This window comes from Haliotis asinina, chromosome 11, assembly GCF_037392515.1.
Source record: "Haliotis asinina isolate JCU_RB_2024 chromosome 11, JCU_Hal_asi_v2, whole genome shotgun sequence".
NCBI classification, from domain to species: domain Eukaryota; kingdom Metazoa; phylum Mollusca; class Gastropoda; order Lepetellida; family Haliotidae; genus Haliotis; species Haliotis asinina.
In genome coordinates, this window is record NC_090290.1 from 7,114,793 (window position 1) to 7,137,044 (window position 22,252).

At 44.9% G+C, this 22,252-nt stretch overlaps 2 protein-coding genes and 1 pseudogene across 2 annotated transcripts in view; 1 reads left to right on the plus strand and 2 right to left on the minus strand.

Moving 5' to 3' along the window:
* Window positions 1-22,252, plus strand: part of LOC137255713 (uncharacterized) — a 60,257-nt gene that overhangs the window by 30,203 nt on the left and 7,802 nt on the right. The window lies entirely within an intron of this gene.
* Window positions 162-2,009, minus strand: LOC137256467 (uncharacterized; annotated as a pseudogene).
* On the minus strand, window positions 18,880-20,262 carry LOC137256468 (uncharacterized). Its single transcript, XM_067794308.1, has one exon. It carries the CDS (start codon window positions 20,260-20,262, stop codon window positions 18,880-18,882), a length of 1,383 nt encoding a protein of 460 aa, XP_067650409.1.

Here is a 22,252-nt window from a genome sequence, read left to right on the forward strand (position 1 = left end):
ATAAAAATGAATCCATTTGCTGTATTCGTTGGGCAACCTGATCTGCGGACTGTGCTCAGAGCAATAGAGGGAATGATCGTCTAACAAATCCTGCCTACTAAATCCGTGAAGACAACGTCTACAGTAAAACGTTGTTCTATCATGTTTTGTTCTACCTTCCATCAATTTCTGATCAGACTAAAATGTCTCTTTTCTCCTTGCGAGTGTAGCAATGAGTCTACTGTCTTTTCAAAGTCATGTTTGCTGATATGGAGAGGGAACACTTTCTCTTCATATTCAAGACATTGTGGGATATAGGAAAGAGATATGGGAAATTCAATGCCCCGAACATTCAACTCCGATAGAAATGGGAGATATTTACACACCCTATCCGGATTTTGTGACCTGTCAAAAGGATGCAAAGCAGCCAATACTGACCATAAGGCTTTATTTTTTTATATTTAAAATCGTTCTCGTATCTGCCGGAATGTATGAACTAGTTGACAGTGGAACATATCCAGCTGTTTTCACCTCTAGATGAATGATGCCATCCAAAATCCACCCTCTTCCTCAGCCTGAAATTCTTGAGAAGAGGTATACAAATGTTGGAAAGCCTCAGCAAACTGCCTTTCTATTTCTGAAAACATTGGTCACCCAATTGTTAATGCTCTTCAAAGCGGGTTGAGCCAAATAACTTTCATTGTTTTCATCATGTTTTATAAATTTCAGTTTTCATGTTAAAAAATACTTCATGCCTTTTTTCTCATTGAGGAAATCGTGCAACATCAGCCAGAAACTGGAGAATGTCAACACGATTAGACTCGTTGGGGAGGATTGTCGTTGTCCTCAGTGACCCAGCGAGTGCTGACCTCTGCTGGCGTGCGTCTCATACCTCCCGTATCTACGCACACAGTTACCGCATTGCTTCACTTGTTGACTGTAGAAACGCTCGGGTAAAGGACGATGACAACTCACACACTCTCGCCCTACATGACTGCAGCTTTCACAAAACAGTTTGTTTGGAAGTAAACGCTTGACATGTCCACGTCAATTGCATCCATCCTACCTGACGGGGATGTTAGAGTCAGTGTTCGCCGGCTGTAGACAAATGTGTTTACTTGGTGGTTCTGTTGCTCTACCACTAGTCTCCTTCTTCAAGCTTGACTCACAGTTATGACTATGGAGTGCATCCAGGCGTGAATAGGACTTCCCACATCTCACACATTCAAACTGTTGTTTGTCATGTACTGTGCGAACATGTCCGAGAAGTGATCTGTTCTGTCAAAATGATATATTACATAAATGACATTGAAGAATCCCCGTTACTGTGGAAGATGCTGAGAGTGCACGCTAGTTTGCAGTTGTCACGGTTTGATTGGCTAATAACTCAATCCTTTTCAGATTTACCTCAGGATCATTCAAATAGTCATAGATCTTGTTGAGAGACTCTTGCTTGAGCCATCCTAAATAAGGTGGAGTAGTATAGGGAATGACAGTTCTGGACCACTTTCAAGAAATGTCTCTACAAAGCCTTATTTACTAAATAAGGCTTTGGTTGGGGCCTTAGATCTTGCTACTATTACCCCTACTACAAAAAGGTTGGGTGTCTATGAAACAGTTTACCGTGTATTGGTTGGAGGTAACACTGTGCCGTACGGTACGATCAATAATTCTTCTCTTACAAACCCCCTACCCGACCCACCCCTCAAGTAGTACAAGTTAGGTTCGTCGGCTTTCATATCCACTTTATCTATGTTGTAAGTTTTGACTGACCATATAGGATCGGTGGCCCGCTTACGGCTATCGCCCTCGTGTTCCCCCGGCTGGTATAGATACCTCACTAGGGCCCTATCTGGTATCTGTTTCTCCTTCCCACGCAATGGAGCGGCCGACTCTGCAACTATTGATTTTAGTTTGATAGCGTCTGCCGGTTTCTTACCGGTGAGACGGGTGACTTCATGGTTGATTGCCGACACCACCTTGGGTAACCTTGTGACCCATTCAGTTGATCGTTTTCCAGGGGTGGCCATCTCCCTAGCATACTGATGGCCGAACAAGCGCTCAGCCAAAGTCCTATTAAATCTCTCAACTATGGCTTGGCTGCGATGGGCTCCGGCCGTGCCACGCCTGACCTTTGTATCGTGTTTGGCTAGCAGTTGTGACACGGCACCCATGAACTCCCGTCCGGGGTCAACTTGCAGCTCTGTTGGCCACGTCAGCGGACTGCGTTTGTATATGCGTTCAAATCCTCTGGCTACCTGGGCCGAATCTTTCGTGGTCAAGGGTTCGGCTTCCTTGTAACGACTGGCTACGTCCACTACGGTTAAGGCATACTTGTACCTCTTGTCGTGGGGTAGGAACAGTAGGTCTGCCTGGTGAACGCTATTAGGTATGTTAATACCGAACCTCCTTCTAGGCACGTAGTGTGGTGCCGGCAAATAGATCTGCCACAGGGCTTGTTTTTCAAGCCACGCTTTGGCTTCCTCCGGGGGTACTCGCGCTATTTTAGCTAGCTTATCTACTGCGCTAGCTCCTTTCCAGTACCCACGCGGGCTGTAGTAAATAGCCTCAAATTTTGTCATGTCCATACGCGTATGTGTTTATCCCATCAATAGCTATCCAACGTTTCGTGTCCATAGGCGACAGGGACGTCTTGTTTATAGTCAGTCCGTATATCTTATGCCCATCACTTCTAAGTGTGTTCATTTTATGTCTAAAGGTACGGGTCTTGAACAGGGCTTCCTTGAATCTGGCGTGTTTGATGTGTTGTTTCACCACATACTTCTTAACTCCCTTAGCCTTCCGGATCTCACTATTGTCGGCTTTCAGTATGGAGTACATCTTAGGTCTCAAACCTATGTACTCGGCTATGGGCGTGCCAGCACACCTTACCTAGGACCTTTTTATTTACCGTACTGTGTATGGCATGGGTCTTAGGGTAGTCGCTGGTGTCGTATAAATCGAGGTGTTTTTTCATGTCCTCGTACACGTCCTCGGTTCGAATCTCCATCAGCAGGGAATCCGTGTCAGTGTACAGCACTTCACACCTGTCACCGTACTGTTTCTTGAGCTCGTTGTAGTAAAAGTCGTACATCAGGTGTTTGGATAAATCGAGGATGCTCATCCCCACGTAAACAGGCCGGTTGAATTTTATGTGGCTTTTCTTCATGTGTAGGGCAACCAGGTTGTCTGTGAATATCTTACTACGGTTGAATGCCGGACTGGCTATCAATCTCCTGAGCTTGTCTTCCTCACTCGACCTAACCAGCTTCACGGTCACGCGTTTCCTCAGGTTCTCCATAGTCTTACCAAACACCGAGTTGTTCATGAGCTTGTAGAGATTTTTCTCAAAATCACTGGTGGCTTTTTTTCGTAGGTCTGTGTTCATTCTGATGTAGGGCTCCATCCATGGACTCTGGTCGAACATGAGCACCCTGTGTATTTTGGTCAGCTTCATACCCAACGACAGGTACAGCTGTAGGTTGCGATAGTGAACGATGTACTTGGTCTTATTCATTAAGTTAGGCACGAGTTTTTCAACGTCTGTCACATGCCCACCTGACAAGTTATGTTGGTACTCAGACATCCAGTCTGGGTTAACCCTCATACGTTCGGGGGCCAGGGGGTAGCTGTTGTGTGATGTGTGTAATTCCTTGGTATACTCTAAGTCAACCTCGAGGATATACCCTTTGTTCGAATCTGGTGCAACCCCTATAACATCAACGTGGGGTACCCATTCGAATCCCCCTGTAGGTAGATACTGACTCATGGCCCAGCCGTACAGGTTGTTTGCGTCGAGGTAGAGAATGTGATTGGTTGGCTTGTTAGGATCGTAACCTTTCACGTATTGATTATTTGCTTTCGCGTATCGTTTGGATGCCATGGAAATCCCACCTCGCAAGCCTTTCTCAATGAATAGGTGCATGTCGTAATCTGTGAGCAATTCCAAATTAACTCCGGTCTTTTTAAGCAAGGCGTCCCACGACAGACCTGGGCTGGTGTAATACCATGCGGGGTCGAGTTTATACTGCTTGAAACACGTCCGCCTAAACGTTTCAAACACGTCGGCTAACAGCAGTACATCTGTCCTCAAGTACAGGTCGTGATAATCACCCAGGTTCTTACAACCCAGTTTATTCCATACGTTAGTCGCGTGCGAGTAATCATCTCGTGAGACGGACGCCTCATTCAGCTTGCTATAAAAGCAGTCAATAGGGGGTAGTCTGGTCTCGGTGAACTTGGCCCAACTATCTATGTACTCATAGGGGTACACACCCTTCCTCATAAGCAGGGGTCTAGTCTCGGCGTCTGTGTATCGATCGGTGATAGGGAAGGTATTGTTGGCCTTGACCAGACTGTCGAGTGACGACAGGAGGAACTGAAACGAGTCAATGAACCTAAGTCCGTTTAAGCTGAAGGAGATGTATCTCTCCATGTTGTTGGGGATGCACGTTATATTACCATCGATTTTCGCGATGGCCTGCATGATCAAGTGTGAGTCGTACCCTCTCAAGTTGTGAAAGACAACGGGGATGTTTATTGTCTTAGGGTTGATTTTAAGCTTGAGGTTGCACGCGTTGTGAGCGGCGCCTCTATACTTACCAGTTATGTGGCAGTGATCTCTCACCGAATCACCGTTAAGTGGTGATTCACACACGTGACAGTTAGTGCTACTAGCGTGGGCTAGCCTGTCGACTCGGGTCAGACGCATGGGAGCGATTTTATACAATGCATTCCTAATAATTTTTTCTTCCTCCTGCAAACACTTTAGAAACCTTTCAGCCGCGTCAGGCCCCCTATATACTACCGGAGCTTTCGTTTCCCCGTCACAACGGACGACAATGTATCCAAACGAACAGGCTTTATGCTCTTGTGTTTTGTGGGTGAAGGGAGCCTCGCCGGCGGCACCACTGGGGGGTGTGGGGGAATCCCCCACAACCAAGGCTTCGAAGTCGGCGTATATAATATAAGGCACAGACATTTGATTCTTGTGGTTACTGAATTTTAGGATATTGTCACCTTCCTTAGGCATGTCGACTCGTATGGCCGTCTGCCCCACACCTTGGCAATCCTCCCGGTGGGATTCTAATAAATCAGCTCGACTGAAACCGTGTAGGCATCGTACACAAAAGTGTTTTTCCCTATCGTGTTTCGACTGGTCGTGCAACAACCGGCTGAGATGTTTTATCCACGTGTAGTGATACTTGTCACCTCGTTGGATCATGAATATATTGATAACTTGGCGATCCTTCACCGGGCTGACCCTGTGTACTATTGTTTTGTTACCTTCGTGCCCAAAGACATTTATAGCCATATTATTCTGTTTTTCCACTTTAGTGATCTGGGATATGGGGGTGGGTTCATCTATACCATCCCAGTTGAGCCCATCGTCTTGGGGATAGCTAGAAAACCTATCTGAATGAGTGCCAGCTGGAAATAAGGCTGACCTGATAGCTAACCTCAGGCAATCGTTTCCTCTATTCTTAACGTTTACTATGGCATGTTTGTTCCTATAGTAGGGAGGCAAGGCTAGGTATGACCCGCCTCTGAACGGCACGTAGTTAGCTATGTCTAGATAGACATTATCGATTTTATCTACAGCCCACCCGGACCCCAAGTGTGTGTAGCGTTCTAGGTATTCTCGTATCTGCTGAAAACTGGTATCGATTGATGTGTCAATGGTCTCTGTATGTGTGGCGACCTCTTGTTGGCCTCGGAAGTAAGGCTGAACATACTCAGTGGTACTCCCAACCTGCTTATCGAGCGACATTTTCACTGTGATCTGAAACTTGATACTTCCTAGATTATTTAGTTCCTGGTTGACCTTATCAGCTATCAGGGGCTTGATATCTGTAATGTCTATGTTTCTATCAACGTGCATGTGCCAACCTCTCAAATAGTTGCCTACAGCGCGCTCAGTGCGCACGAACTGTAGGTCAATAGCTCTATTCTGTCGTAATAATTCTACAAGCTGTGGTTTTCTCATACGGGAATACCCGCCTAAACCCAAATCGTGTGCCTCGGCTTTCAGTTGTTTTACAGTGGGAGGTTTTGCTACGGGGGCATGTGATAACAATGCGGTTAACCCGGCTCTCCCCAGGTTTGAATAACCCGTGTATCCAAGCTGTTTTGCTTGAGCTTTTAATTGTGTTACGGTAGGAGGGACTTCTAAACCTAGTAATCTCAACAATGCTGACTTCCGCATTCGAGAATACCCGATCACACCTCTCTGTTTTGCGACCCGCTTGAGCTCGCGTACAGTAGACATTGTGTTTACACCTAAGAGAACCAATGTCTAATTGCTTCACAGTAAAGGGAGGTAACCCTTAAGTGGCTATCTTGAGCAGTCGCCTACGTTCTTTTATGTAGCCTTTTTTATTCTCGTAGATGAGTTGATGTCTGACTACGTTCGCTCCGTGAGCTTTACATAGACAGTAGTGTCCTTTAACCCCGATACCACACACAGAACACGTGTAGTTAGGACTTCCCATATGGAAACAACAGAACCCCTGATTCCTGCATTTCCTACCACAGGCCTCGGTCTTCCCCATAAGTATGTATTCACATCGGTATGGAGCGGGTCTCATGTTTACTTATATAGGTATTTTAATTTAATTGCTTCGCAACCAACGCAGTAGCTGCTATACCCAACACTATGAAGCCCAGTTCACGATTCATTTGTCCCTTGGATGGTGTGTAGTACTGAGCGAGTGTGGGTTTATTGAGCGGTTCCAATTGTTTACCAGTTAGTAGGTAGTATTCTTTCATTGCTTCATCGACATCGTAGAATGTTTTAATGGCATGGTTTTCACGCTTGAGTTGTTCGTTAATAAAATCGATCCTCTGGAGACGTTTTTTAGCGTACTCGGCCTGTGCTCTTTGTAATTTCTCAGTAGCGAGATCGTGTCGCTTCCTTTCTTCCTGTATTTCAGCCGCGTGATCATCTCGTAGTTTCGAGAAGAGGAAATTACTCCCGGAAAATGCCAGGGCATTCACTAACGCCCCACCGACCATCATAGCTATCGTGGCCATCCCTATATTTATTTCATTATATTATCAGGTATTATTCCTTGTTTTACTAGGATGTCTTTTGTGGCCATCGCCATACCAAGGTTCATTATGAGCATACCCATATCCTGCAGGTTGAAATCTAGCTTGATAGTTGGTTGTTTAAGCACCATTTTAGTCAACCGAGCGTACCCTACTGCTAGACTGGCTACCACTGTGGCGTGGTATGCGTCGTTGACGAACGTTTTCCCCTCAGACATTATGTATATATAAAAATATTTTAAATTATAACATGATATGCGGGTCTACCGTGGGGGTGGGGGGCTCACTATTGGGTGGGGGCTCACTGTGGGAGGGTACCCCCACGTATAACCATGTTATAACCACGGCAGCAGTTACGCCTACAACCAACAACAGTCGGGTTGGGTTGGCCACTTTATGTTGGTTACACCACCGTTTTTTACCGGCAGCTACTCTCTTAGGATTCTTCTGTCTGGTTACTGTTGGGGGTACCCCCACTGGGGTCACTGGTTCCTGTGAAGGGGTCTCCACCGTCACCTCGGGAGGGGTTTCCCTCACTGTGGGGGGTATCACCTCGGGAGCAGCATCCATCTATACTATTATTATTATTTTTTCTCTCAAATTGACAATGCTTTGCCGTGATAATCGCCGCCGTCACTGGAGCCAACAACATACCATATTTGTGGTACAGCCCGCAGCTGATAGAGCTCACGGCGTGTTCGATAAAAGGGTCTTTATCTAGGTCCTCCCACAGGTAAAGTCGGCGCTCTGGTGGAATGGGAAGGAAGTGTGACACAATACCGGTGTATATCTGGGTCATAGCCGATCCTATTGTCTTTGTCATTTCTGCTCCGAGCCGGGACTCGTATCTAGCGTACAGCTTATCGATTTCTTCGGCTGACATTTTGTGAATTTTATCCGGAGTGTAGTCTCCAAAGTAATGTTTGGCTTTGCTGCCAACAGCCAACGCCACCAGTTTCTCTCGCTTGGGGGAATCCCCCCCAGTGGGGGAACCCTCCAACGACAATTGTTCGAGCAATTCCTCACACTCCATCTTATAATATAACAAGTAAGATTTAGTTTTAACTATATAATACCCGATGCAGACAAAACACAGAGAAATGAAGGTTAAGTTGCACACGACAAACACTTCAAATATCATAGCTATATGCTTAGCTTTGCTTAGCTTTGTTTAGCTTTGCTTAGCTTTAGCACACCCTATATGCTACTGGTTGGTCGGTCTTGAGCACGAGCTTAGCGTGTTTAGTTTCAGCGAGCTGTTTCTTCACCCGTTCCCATTCTAATTTGCTCATCACATCGTTCTCTCTCAAACACTCCTCGAACGAATCCCTGTCCTTGCAGTGAAATAAGGCCACCCATCGCGTCTGCTCCCTGAGGTCTTTCAACACCGAGTTGAACTTCTGCGTTAGCACCCAGACGCTGTGATTTGCATGCCGGCCGGAGAAGGCCAGGTACGATAGCATGTCTCTCTTTTTTGTTATCTCGCGATTAGCGCTGCAGTCGTCCAGTATAAACAGCGTCGGTTCCCCTTTAAATTTCTCGTGAAGAGCTTTCAACCAGTCCTGCAGGCGTGTTCCAGGGTCTATTTTGTGTACGTCCGGGTCCGTCATCACCCAAGGTCGCGCGTACGTTTTATTCATGCTCAGAGTAGGGCATATGATAACGATGTTATCGAACACACCCTTGTAGTAACCCTCCAACATATCCAACACGAAAACGGTCTTCCCACAGCCAGTCTGCCCGCACACTATGGCGCAGTGTGGGTCAGTGGGTAGTTGTGGCAGTGGGGGGTACCCCCCATCAGTAGATGGCTTGCACGAATCTCCCATTGTCTATATTAAGTTGCGCGTCCATAATAACGTACAGATATAATTTCAACTTACCAGCGGTTTGAGCCTTCTTAGTAATCTGGATGGTTATCCCTTCGCTGCCGTTATCTATACGGCGCCCGCTACCGTGCAGTTTATCATCATCCGTGGATCGCATGTCCAACCATAGGGCGTACTTGGTGGTCAGGTATTCACCGATCTGCACGGAGCCTAGGTCCAGGTCCTTTGTTATATAGTCCCCAACTGGTAGCTTTTTTATCTCATCCCACTGCTGGTGTGGTCTCATACCATGACTGAACAGCTGGTTGGGCACGCCCTCGATGGTCACTTCCACCTTTTCAATCTCGGGGTTGAAAAACTTCTCGCTGTCCCTCCGGAATGGATCGTAATCCTCCACGGGGACGACCAGGATACCTTTCATCGATCGCGCCGGCACGTTCAGGTTGATATTCCACACAGTGTCGCTCTTATCTCGCACGACTGATCTATGCCTCAGTGCGCGATCGTACAGGATAGCCATCTTCCCAGAGTACTGGCTTCGAACCTGCCTGGCCAGATCCGGGCTAGTGACCATATCGAACTCCAGAGAGATGTTGTCTATGGTATAACTGGCCTCATCACCGTTCGGCGTACGCACTACTTTGCTATAGTCGTTAAACGTGAGCTCGTATTCGAGCCTATCACCCAGCGCGGCCTGGTAAAACGGCGCGTGTCCCGTGAGCAACTCGAAGTCGAGCGGCACGCAGAATCGATTCCCGTATGCTCGAGCGATGGCCTTTTCACCGTCCGATAGCTTGTCTTGCTGGTCTGGCGTGAAGGCATACCCTATGCGCGCCCGGGTTGATTTGCTGATACCCTGGTACACATCATTGACTCGTTCTCCCTCGCTTTTCCAGAGATCCCTGTAGCAGTGAAACACGTCGCTGTCGTCGATGCTCAGCACCTCGTTACCGCTGATCTTGACGGTCGTTTTCTTGATGATGGCTCGACCCACGTTACGCACTAGCTCACGTTTGTCGTTGTCGGAGGTCAACGTGATATTGAACGCCAGTCGAACAGTGCCTGGTACAATGAGGTCATTCTCACCAAGGTTTGGAAATCTAACCAGCAGAGTTTGATTCTGGTCTATCTTGCTGGGATTGTTGGTGATGGTCACCGACTGTCGCACGGCTCTGGCGCCTAATGGCTCTCTCAATCTTCTGAAAGGATCTAATTTTCTGCCGTACATTGTTATATAAAAGAAATATATTTTTAATACTAATGGATGAAGACATAGATATGACGGAGATACCGGGCGCTAGTGCCCAGGCATTCGATGATGAGCAGGAGACCTCATTTACTAGTTCACCATTGAACCAAGAACTCTTGGAAACAACGGTAAATGATTATTACGAAAGTTTAAGAAGAGATAAAAACTACGTTGAACCACAGGGTCGATACCATAAGAATTTTTTTATTGATACAAAGGGTGTTCTACGCCTTAAGTCTGACCCAGGGGTTGACCTCTTTAACAAGAGCAATAAAAAACCACTGGCCTTATCAACTCTAGCCAGCCGCCATGGTGTCGAATTTATCCGTAAAAATCTAAACATGAATGATTACGGTGGTGCAATACCTAAGGCCGTTAAAGAAGATCTGCAAGCTACCAGATCCCACCTCACCACTAGAGATGAAATGACACCACAGCGTGCTACAGAAGCCTCGGACAGCATAGAAAAACTGTTGAGCACCTACTGGGACAAACCGTTACCGGGTTTGACTTTCCAGTAAGGGAACTGCGTGGCTTAGACGAAGCCGTGAAACGCGTGCGTGGAGAACTCGTGAACAACATGGGGAAACTGAACGAAATCGACGAGCACATCGCTAGGGAAAAAATCAAACTCAACGAAACTGAAAACGATGATATGAAGCGTCGTATCAATGAACGACTACGCGATTTAGAAGACGAGAGACGTACACGATTGGAATCCGCTTCCTCGAATCGTGAACAGCTTCGATCCCAGATCAGTCGCATTCGGGAAACAATCGATAGAATACTGAATGAGGATACAACTTTAGCCAACAGGATTCGGATATTATTCCGGGAGCAAGGGATCACCATCGCCAGCATTCTGACTGCATTGGGTTTCATTATATCAACCCTGGTGGTGTCACTGGTGGGAGGAACCCCCACACCTGCCGGCGGGGGAACTCCCACTCCCACAGGCGGTGGTGTTAAAGACTGGATAAAAAAACTCGGGGAACGCCTAGCTAAACTAGCTGGTAAAGCCGCCGAAGCCCTTCCCGGCATCCTGGGTAGCATCGTCTCGTGGTTGTTGGGCGCTCTGGCTAAAACTACCATGTGGCTCAGTCAAAACATGTGGGCAGCCATCGTCGCCGTGGCGGGTCTGGTGTACGTAGCGGCTAAGAAATCTTTAACCAAATAAGTCCCAAAGTTACCCCACCAACCACCAGGGCCGTTTTATTATCAATATGCTGCTGATAGGGGGGTACCCCCACATGCATATGGGGGTGTGTGGGGGGCACATGAACTTTAGACTCCGGGGGTGGCGCCACTATACCCTTTTCACGTGGTGGGATGTGTGGGATATAGGGGGTGTTAATATCGGGGTTGATACCCAACTTTTGATCCGCCGTGGCTATGACTATTTTGTTGTTATAACCCACCACTTTTTTTATTCTCAGTTGCATATCACTCGGAGCCATGTACAACCCCACGCCGAACACGTAATTGACTTTCGATCTGGCGTATTCTAACACGTTTTGGTAACGGTCGATGGCCTGCGGGAGATCAACTGGAGAATTGATAGCATCCTCAACGTTGGAAACGAATTGTGTCTGAGCGTCGTAAGCAGTTCTCTTACCGAGGATGTTGGAACGCGTCATCGACTGCGCACCCAACAGCGCCCACACGTACGTTCGAATCGAGTCGTTCAAGCGTATTGTACCAGCACGAGTGAATTCTTTCAATGTTTTTGAAATCATTTTAGTCCAGGCTGTGGCTGCATCAGGATTGGTTTGTTTTATACAGCTGACATGGATCTTTTCATTCGTTGTGGGACCTGTAAATGTATGACGGTTTGGGTTGTATGAACCATCTTTAGAACCGGCCTGATATGTTCCGGACCTGTAGAAGTACACGAGAACTATACCGAGACCATGGTTCACACCAGGAAGGCGAAAGTCTTTATTCGTTGGAATCTCAAACTCCCCACAAATACGTTCATAAGCGCGTCTATCATAGGGGTTATTCGTCATACTCCACGCTTTATCTTGGGGAAGAGGAGCACTTATTTCCTTCAATATTCGTCTCGTTTGATAATAAATATGAAACAAAATAACCGCCTTACTCAGTTCATCTATACCGTAGTCTGGTGTCACACGCCTGCGCGTTATTAACGGACACGATATAGTTTTCAAAGATATTAATAAAGGTTGTTTTAAACCCCGTACCATCTGCATTCACCACGATTTTCAAGTGTGCTAAATCCATATTATAATATATAAATTATATATTATAATATGTACATAACACTTCCAGGGATAACGAGCGGTGAGGCCGTTCAGCTGACGCACGCGATCGATAACACGTCAGGTCAACTCGAAGTCGCACTCTGCGATATCACCTACCTACCGCAATGGACTAACATTAATATCAGCAACAATAAGCTGTTCGTCAGTGGGGCTCGCAGTCAGATAACTGACGGCTACTACAGCGTGTGCTCTCTAAACGATGAGGTCTTCAAACCCCTGGGAGCCGAACTCAAGATGAACGACTCAAACGGTACAGTGGTGTTAATCAACAACGGAAGAACCTCCTTGAGGCTCGGCCGACCATTAGCGAGGATACTCGGTATGTCTCCTGACGAGATAAAACCAACAACAACCGTCACAGGCACGAAGTTACCCGTTACAACGACGGTAGAACCGAGTCGTTTTCACCATGGCAGTATAAGAGATTAACCCAGGGCAACATACCTGAGCTGACAATATCGGTGTTAGATATAAATCATAATCCTGTAAATATAGGATACCTCAGCTTAACGCTTCATGTAAAATGACCAGCGCACAAGGGCCCGGAGTGAAAAAATGCGTCAATATCGGGATCTCCGACCTCGGAGACACGCGCGGTTTCGACGCTCCCGGAGTAGATGGTAAATCGTACGTCTTGCAACTGAAAAACAACATTTACAAACGCGTTGAAATCCCCTCCGGTGGAACCCTAAGTGATATGATAGATACCACAAGAGCAACAGTCAACACTAAGTACGCCCTTGTCAACACCGGTGATAATAATTGGATAATATACCCATCGTTCGGTGGTAAACTGTTCGACTTAGACGATGTTGAGAGCACTACCGTCGCCCAAAACAAACCATATATGCTCGTCTTCACTGAAGATAACAAGTGGGTGTTGTTACCTGATAACGACGACTGGTTTCTCAATATTAGACTCGTCTCCCCTTACGTGTTTACGGATAACAAAGACAACCACCTAAATAAAGTCGTGAACAATGGAAGCCTGCTTGTGGCTTATGTCCCAACTCAGAGACGTAGCGTAGTCGTCAGCCCAGTCAACACTATGGCAGCCCACATGCTATCGAGTAAACCGGCCATACAAAACGTGACATTGCAGTTGGTGTCTGAATTCGAAGGCGTGGTCAAGATACTAGAGAGTCTACCGGCAAACTCAACACTGATCATCAAAGTCTACCTAGGGGAACCATCGGTGAATGATGTCGAGATCGTGAAGGGGATCAAACTCGGGTGGGTGAAACGACACCAGTATCAAGTTTGCAACGTTTACGTGCGGGTGGGTGTTGGAGCCGACACCAGTATGGAGGGGGTCAACGTGATCGTGGAAAACAAGATATCACTAACCAAGATCTTCCTGCCTGACAACATACACTTCATGGGTATGAAGTTCACCCCTGAATTATTATCAAAAAACCAGTTGGAAATTATATCGTAATAGTATAATAATGGCCAATCATCGTCCCAACACTACGCTTAACGACCTAGGAGATACGGATGGATTCGATCAGCCTGGTGAGGAAGATGAATTATACATCCTGCACTTCAAAGACAACGTGTACAGACTGGTGCCGTTATCAGATTTAAAAGAGCCCAAATGGCTGATCAACTTAACACTCGCCTCACCTTATATCATAATAGACGAAAATGAGTTTATCTCTAAGATTAGGAACAACGGTGTCTGGATCGGGGATTTCATTCCGGAAGGGGTTTTCATAGGAACTACTAATACCGAAAAAAATAGGTTAAGGTCTGTAGTAAAAAATAAATTAGTATTTATCAAGTATTCTTTAAACATAACTCTTGATGTATACTCCCCTTTCACACTCATCATAGAAGTCTTCTTTTGGGTTTTAGACAATGAAAACACCTCAAGAGTACACCAAATTTTACCCGGGGTGTCAATACACTGGTATAAAGAACACCTAGACCAATATTGTCGTATTGTTATACAACAGGATACCCCCACGGGTCCTATAAACCGCTTAATAAGCCTCAGTGGGGTTTTTATTACAACAGGAAAGTCTATTGACCTCTCACCTATTGCCCTGAGTAGTAGTCTAGATCTTGTAGACTTCAAATACATTAATAGAGTATTAACTGAAACCCAATTAAAATATCTTTCAAAATATATATTATAGGATGGGTCTGTACCCAGTCGTAGAGGAAGTAGCGAAGACGCTGGAAACCGTAGATGGGTTCCGCTTGAGGCAGTTATGTGATGTGAAACGTCAACTAGAACAAGACCGTGACACGCGGAAAGCACTATGTAAAAAGTACAATAGAGCTTTCAATATCGTGGACGGGACTGACACTACCCTTATGGCAACCAGCATGGGACTAGGGGCGGCAGGCGTTGGATTATTAGCTACCATCGTGGCTGCACCTATAGTGCTAGGTATTGAAATAACAGCTGGGGTGGCAGGGTTGGCAGGGTTGGCGCTTAAGTTAGTATCACGCAGACTTAATCGTAAGGCATTGAAACATGACGAGATCAGGGTTCTGGCCGAAGCAAAGCTGAACACAGTGAGTGAGCGAATTTCCACGGCACTCTCTGACAGTAAGATCTCAGAAGGGGAGTTTCGTTCAATCCTATCTGAACTCAAAAAATATAACGGAATGAAACAAGATATTCGGTCCAAGTCTCGTAAGTCTGCTATCAGCGAGGACGAGAAAAAAAAGTACATAGAACAGGGGATACAAAAAGCCCAGCAAGCCTTTATTATGAACACCAAAGAGATCGTAGGCGGTTCACGTTAAACTGTTTCATCGATATAAACATGACATAGGCACAGACGTTAAGTAGTAGGGGGAACACGAGGGCGATAGCCGTAAGCGGGCCACCGATCCTATATGGTCAGTCAAAACTTACAACATAGATAAAGTGGATATGAAAGCCGACGAACCTAACTTGTACTACTTGAGGGGTGGGCCGGGTAGGGGGTTTGTAAGAGAAGAATTATTGATCGTACCGTACGGCACAGTGTTACCTCCAACCAATACACGGTAAACTGTTTCATAGACACCCAACCTTTTTGTAGTAGGGGTAATAGTAGCAAGATCTAAGGCCCCAACCAAAGCCTTATTTAGTAAATAAGGCTTTGTAGAGACATTTCTTGAAAGTGGTCCAGAACTGTCATTCCCTATACTACTGGTGGAAAACTACAATTTAGTTTAATTCATATTACTGTTTAAAAAACTCAAATTTATAAAATCCATTACAACCATGTTTCCAGCTCATATAGGACATGGCTCCCCGCCTCATGACATTTCACCACCAACTCTGTCCACCTGTCGAACGCAGTTTGGTGCAAAACGTCCATAGATACGTTGTCTCCCATCCAGTTTTTCCTCGAGGAAGCCATAAATAAAAAAACATATCCCCTCAAAACACTGTCCATTGTAACTACTCGAAATGACAACAGGTGTTAGAGAAACAATGAGGATATCTTGCCCCAAAAGTGATGATACTCATGTTCAAAATCCATGTGGTGACCACATTGGGAGCCTTGACAGTTAACACATATCAGAGGAGTACACAACGTCCACAGTCCAGATTACCAGTTGCCCTACATCCTCTTTGTGGAAGTCTCGGAGGATGAGCGGGTTAGGCGGTTCACTTAGTGTGCTGGCGATTAGGTGAGGGTGTGGGTTCGAATCCCCGAAAGCACTAGAACCCCAAATATGACACGTCACAGATGGCAAGAATGCAAAATTTATACGACATATACTGAACAGCAAAAGAAATGTAAGTTTCGAAAAACTGTAAAAGTAAGCGTTCATGTTTATGGAACGGCTATGGTAAAGTGACGTAATGATCCGGGTAAGATGACGTCATGCAATTTGACGTCTGTACAAAATATTTGCACAAACACTCCCACAGTGCAGAAAAAACATAATCTTAAATTTGGTTGTCTTCTATTTAAAAACTTGACAAAAAGTCAGACTTTCGTTTCCTTTCATGCAAGTTTTGAATCAAACATGCTGCAGCGGTTTTAGCACCCATGTAGTTTTCCGTATTTGACAATGTTTCAACGAATATTGAATCAGTTGATTCACTCCAAGTTCTAACATGTCGTTTAAGATGCCCATTTAGCACACAAAAAGTTGCATGTACCTTAGAGTAAAATCTTTGAGTTTATAGATGACAATTAAAGTTTAGGGTGTTCCCATTGTTCTGAATGATTCTCATTCAGTATGTTGTTTGGAAAGCATGATCCAGTACACCTCGGTGATGACGTGACCAAGTACACCTAAGTGGTCACATGACCCGCTACAAGCTGTGGCATAACCAAGTACATTTATCTTGAGACGTGACCCACTATACCCGAGCTGTGACGTGACCAAGTACACCTCAGTGGTCACAAGACCCGCTACAATCTGTGGCATAACCAAGTACATTTAATTTACTTTGTGACGTGGCTCCGTTTACTTGAGTTGTGACATGATCAAACACACTTGAGTTTTGCCGTGACTCAGTACACCTGAGTTGTGATGTGGCCAGTACACATTCCGATATGACCGGGACCCGAGTTGTTACATGACCAAGTACCAATTATTTGTGATCTGACCTTGCGCCGCTAAACTGTGACGTCACAAAGTACATCAGTACACCTCTAATTGACATTTGTTTAACCATTTACAAAGGCTCACGTGTTGACAACAAAGGCGAATGTTACTATACAGTCTACTAATATTACGACGTTTTCGAACTGTCGCGCTTTGTATGACTTGTTAGCTCTTTACAATGTTTAGTATTTGCATCTTTTGTGCAAATAGAATATACTGGACAAAAGTAGCAAGGGATATATGTAAATTTTCAAATTATGAATAATGATGTATTTATTCATAGACTTACAAATACAAAATAAATCCTACAAGTACCAATATCCCGAACTTATTTTGTCCAGTATATGTTGCCCTCACATTTCAGACAGGAAGTAAATGTTGAACCCGGATGTACAATAATTCGACGAGTGAGCAGAAAACAGCTCTAGCGACATTCCTAAAGTGTCACGTGATACAAGATGGCTATCAAATTAGCAAACGTCCTCACTTCCCCAGAGTGACAGTTCATGATCCGTGGTTGTAGCTGCTTATACAAAGCGTGACTTCCATGTGTCATAGCTTTCTTTTACTATGTATTTTCTCGCTAGGAACTACACCGTATACTTATCTAGTCTAACACTTCTAAAGTAAAATCAGGGTTGAAATTGCACTACCTGACCGCCACGTACAAGATATATATTTCACGTATGTGGCTTACTACACTTTCATTCCAACTAGGAGCCTGAAACTATTACGCAAGTCAGTCTGGTCAGGCATACTCATAATGTCGGTTTGCCTGCAGACACGTGCCAATAAAAATGAGTTGTATCATCTCTGTAAATTCTAAACTAATTCTAAATTTACTAAACATATTATTATTGTGTTTTACACATGTAAGTTTACTAGTACATTCTCATAATGATTGAATAATAAGTGCACGTTATTTAATGATTATTGTGAATATGTATACTGCCTCTGTATAACCTCTGTAGACTACCTCTGTATGTATACTGCCTCTATCTCTGTACAATGACTCTGCCTCCGCCGAATAAACGTACGACTCAGCAGCCTTCTCTGTTGTTTAAGGTGCCAGCCAGTCTTGACCTGCCTACCGTTGCTAATTCCCCACTGTAGCAACACAGCCCTAAGACAACACTACGTCACATGTATAGTGAAAGACAGACTATCCTGGGGAAGTGACCCGAGACTCGTACTTGATGTTGAGATCCACAGCTCGCACAATGTCGACGCTCCTGTGGAGTTGTATAGTTAGTCATGGCCCTGGGGCTATTTCCACGAAAGAGAGCTTTTCTCATAACTTGGCGTGTTTTTTTAATTTGTTTATTACACATTTTATTCATATAGGAAAAGATTGGGCTCAAGTTTCCAGGCTCAGAAAAGCCCTCTCCCGAAAATTACACAATTCGTCTTACGACAATGTACACAGGTGAAAGGCAGGGGCTAGGATTGTGAACAGGAGATGTTAAATGAGCAAGGGTTTTGTTGGATATATATATATATATATATATATATATATGTACACATTTGAGAACATCCTGTTTTTCAGTAACTGAAAGACCCGCATTGCTATGTAAGATAAGATTAATATCAATCAGTGCTCTATTGTCAGCAATATTTTCTAAAGATTTCAACAGATTATGTTTTTGAATAGTATACACAGGAGACTCAAGGAAGTAAAACATTCTCACATCACATTAACATCACATTCTCATCATGCATCATGTTTTTATTCTAAAAAAATAATAATTAATTGTGCTCATCATATTTCTTAATCTACTGTGCAAAACATTAAACTTCCTTATCCCATGTGAATAATGTATAGGCGCGCATTTTACTTTGCTTTGGACAGAATATTTAAACACTTCAACATAGCTGCAATTTCTAATAGCTAAGGGCATCTTATCCCACACTTTATCTGTCATTTGTCATTGTTACCTGATTTATTCAAGACTGCTTTAGATATCAGTGGAGTATCTTGTGGGATAGTGGAGTATCTTGTGGGATAGTGGAGTATCTTGTGGGATAGTGGAGTATCTTGTGGGATAGTGGAGTATCTTGTGGGATAGTGGAGTAGCTGGCGGGGTAGTGGAGTATCTTGTGGGATAGTGGAGTAGCTGGCGGGGTAGTGGAGTATCTTGTGGGATAGTGGAGTAGCTGGCGGGGTAGTGGAGTATCTTGTGGGATAGTGGAGTAGCTGGCGGGGTAGTGGAGTATCTTGTGGGATAGTGGAGTAGCTGGCGGGGTAGTGGAGTATCTTGTGGGATAGTGGAGTAGCTGGCGGGGTAGTGGAGTATCTTGTGGGATAGTGGAGTAGCTGGCGGGGTAGTGGAGTATCTTGTGGGATAGTGGAGTAGCTGGCGGGGTAGTGGAGTATCTTGTGGGATAGTGGAGTAGCTGGCGGGGTAGTGGAGTATCTTGTGGGATAGTGGAGTATCTTGTGGGATAGTGGAGTAGCTGGCGGGGTAGTGGAGTATCTTGTGGGATAGTGGAGTAGCTGGCGGGGTAGTGGAGTATCTTGTGGGATAGTGGAGTAGCTGGCGGGGTAGTGGAGTATCTTGTGGGATAGTGGAGTAGCTGGCGGGGTAGTGGAGTATCTTGTGGGATAGTGGAGTAGCTGGCGGGGTAGTGGAGTATCTTGTGGGATAGTGGAGTAGCTGGCGGGGTAGTGGAGTATCTTGTGGGATAGTGGAGTAGCTGGCGGGGTAGTGGAGTATCTTGTGGGATAGTGGAGTAGCTGGCGGGGTAGTGGAGTATCTTGTGGGATAGTGGAGTAGCTGGCGGGGTAGTGGAGTATCTTGTGGGATAGTGGAGTATCTTGTGGGATAGTGGAGTAGCTGGCGGGGTAGTGGAGTATCTTGTGGGATAGTGGAGTAGCTGGCGGGGTAGTGGAGTATCTTGTGGGATAGTGGAGTAGCTGGCGGGGTAGTGGAGTATCTTGTGGGATAGTGGAGTAGCTGGCGGGGTAGTGGAGTATCTTGTGGGATAGTGGAGTAGCTGGCGGGGTAGTGGAGTATCTTGTGGGATAGTGGAGTAGCTGGCGGGGTAGTGGAGTATCTTGTGGGATAGTGGAGTAGCTGGCGGGGTAGTGGAGTATCTTGTGGGATAGTGGAGTAGCTGGCGGGGTAGTGGAGTATCTTGTGGGATAGTGGAGTAGCTGGCGGGGTAGTGGAGTATCTTGTGGGATAGTGGAGTAGCTGGCGGGGTAGTGGAGTATCTTGTGGGATAGTGGAGTAGCTGGCGGGGTAGTGGAGTATCTTGTGGGATAGTGGAGTAGCTGGCGGGGTAGTGGCGTAGCTAGCATGATGGTGCAGTAGGTCGGGGCGTAGAGGACTAGCGAGCTGGGTAGTAGAGTAGCTTAAGGGATAGTAGAGTAGCTCGAGGGGTATTGGATTAGCTGGTCAGGTAGAGGAGCTCGCTGGATAGTAGAGTGGCGGGTAGGAAGTGGAGTAGCTCACGGATTGGTGTCGTAGAGGACTGGGTAGTGGAATAGATGGTAGAGTGGTGGAGTGAGTGAGTGAGTGAGTGAGTGAGTTACAGTTTAACGTTACATCAGCAGTATTTCAGCTACATTGTGACTACGAGAGTTCCATATCAAAATAATCATAGACAAACTAAATACCTGTCAACGAAGGACAGTAAAATAGCTATACTATTAAAGATGAACATAGAACAATGTAAAACTGTTCGATAGATCACCAGTTACAGAAGGTATATCACATCTCTGTGGGGACTTACATCATTCTTGTTTGCTACTTGCATGGAGCTAAGCTGAATTTACACAGTCCCCTCAGTCCCTGGCGATAATTGGTTCGATAAGCTAAAACTGAAATATCAAATATACTGCGTTTTAATACTCGTAGATGTGTAGAAATACGTCAATTTTTGTAAACGGTATAGCCAATCAAACTCGTAATTATAGCACAACCAGTTTCAAAAAAGAAATTACTATATGCACATCATAACTTATGAATGAAATCAATTTCCTTTAAAACTGCAAGAATTAAATGAGGGCTAGTAGTGTTTTAAAAAGTCCGTTGCTGAAGCTTGAAATATTGATCCCTTATGAAAAAGTCAACACAATCTAACAGGATGTACTTTACTGTGATTCTCTCATCACAAGAAATACAAAATGGAGGATCTTCGCCTTTCAATAAATATTCATGACTGCACCTGCTGTGGCCATTCTTCTTAAAAGAACCTCTCCAAAAATAGACCGACAATTCAAGAAGGTGTAACCAATAGCTGATTTTATTGCCGTAGCTTATTGATACCAACTTGGGTGTCCCACTTCTTCTGGATTATATCCCTGCATCCTGCATTAGAACTTCTTATAACAGGTTTATAATCAATGTAAGATATCAGGAGTGGTATCAGAGATTTGTTTGGAGAGGCCTTTGCAGCACAATTGGCCACTGTGTTAATAGTAATTCCAGCATAGCGGGGAGGCCAACAAACGATGATGTCATATTGGCCAGTAGCGAGATCATTTTACAATGCTAGAACTTCAGTTAAAACTGGAAGTTCATCTGACAAATTATTAATAGCCTGAAAGCATGAAAGAGGATCTGAAAAGAGTAATATTGTAATATGCTGGTCATTGATGTATTTCAGTGCCTTTAAAATGACGTTTGCTTTGGCTGTGAAATAGAACTATCAGCGAGTAGGTGGAGTAGTGCCGGGGTCAGCGATACTGACCTTACGACCAATTCTAACACGGATCTTCACTGGACGGAGTAATGAAGTAATTGTTTGAGGGTTTTTTTCGTTTATGTCCATACCTAACTAACTAATTGTTACGTGTAAATACATTTTTCGCTCATGTAGGTCCTAGAGTGAAATGGGTAGACATCCAGCCCTTATCCTACTTATATCAGGCTTCAGAATAATGTAGACATGCTTTTTGAGTAACTAAAGGCCAATTCGTGAATAATATTGAACGTATCAACAGTAGAGTGACGTCATGGATGTGATTTAATATATCACAATGAGTATTTGGTTATATTTGATTGTCTAGCTGAACAGCATGTGGGCGTGGAAGGGGTTGATGGGTCTGTAGGTGTGAGTGTAGGTGTGAGTGTGGGTGTCACCTGAAAAATATCCGACAGGGATATCTTTCAGGGATTGAAACATTAACATAACCGAGCAGTCGGGAGTCTTTAAGAAAAATACTCCTTCCATCGCAGACAAAAGAAAAGAATGGGATTCTTATGAGTTCATGGGTCTAATCTGGGCGTTGGGCTAATAGACCTTCTCGTGTCTATATGTAATGAACAGGGACTGATATCCTGGCT

Bases quoted from the DNA above. Each gene is read 5' to 3' on its own strand.
- LOC137256468 (XM_067794308.1), bottom strand. From the start codon at position 20,262: ATGCTAGCTACGCCACTACCCCGCCAGCTACTCCACTATCCCACAAGA.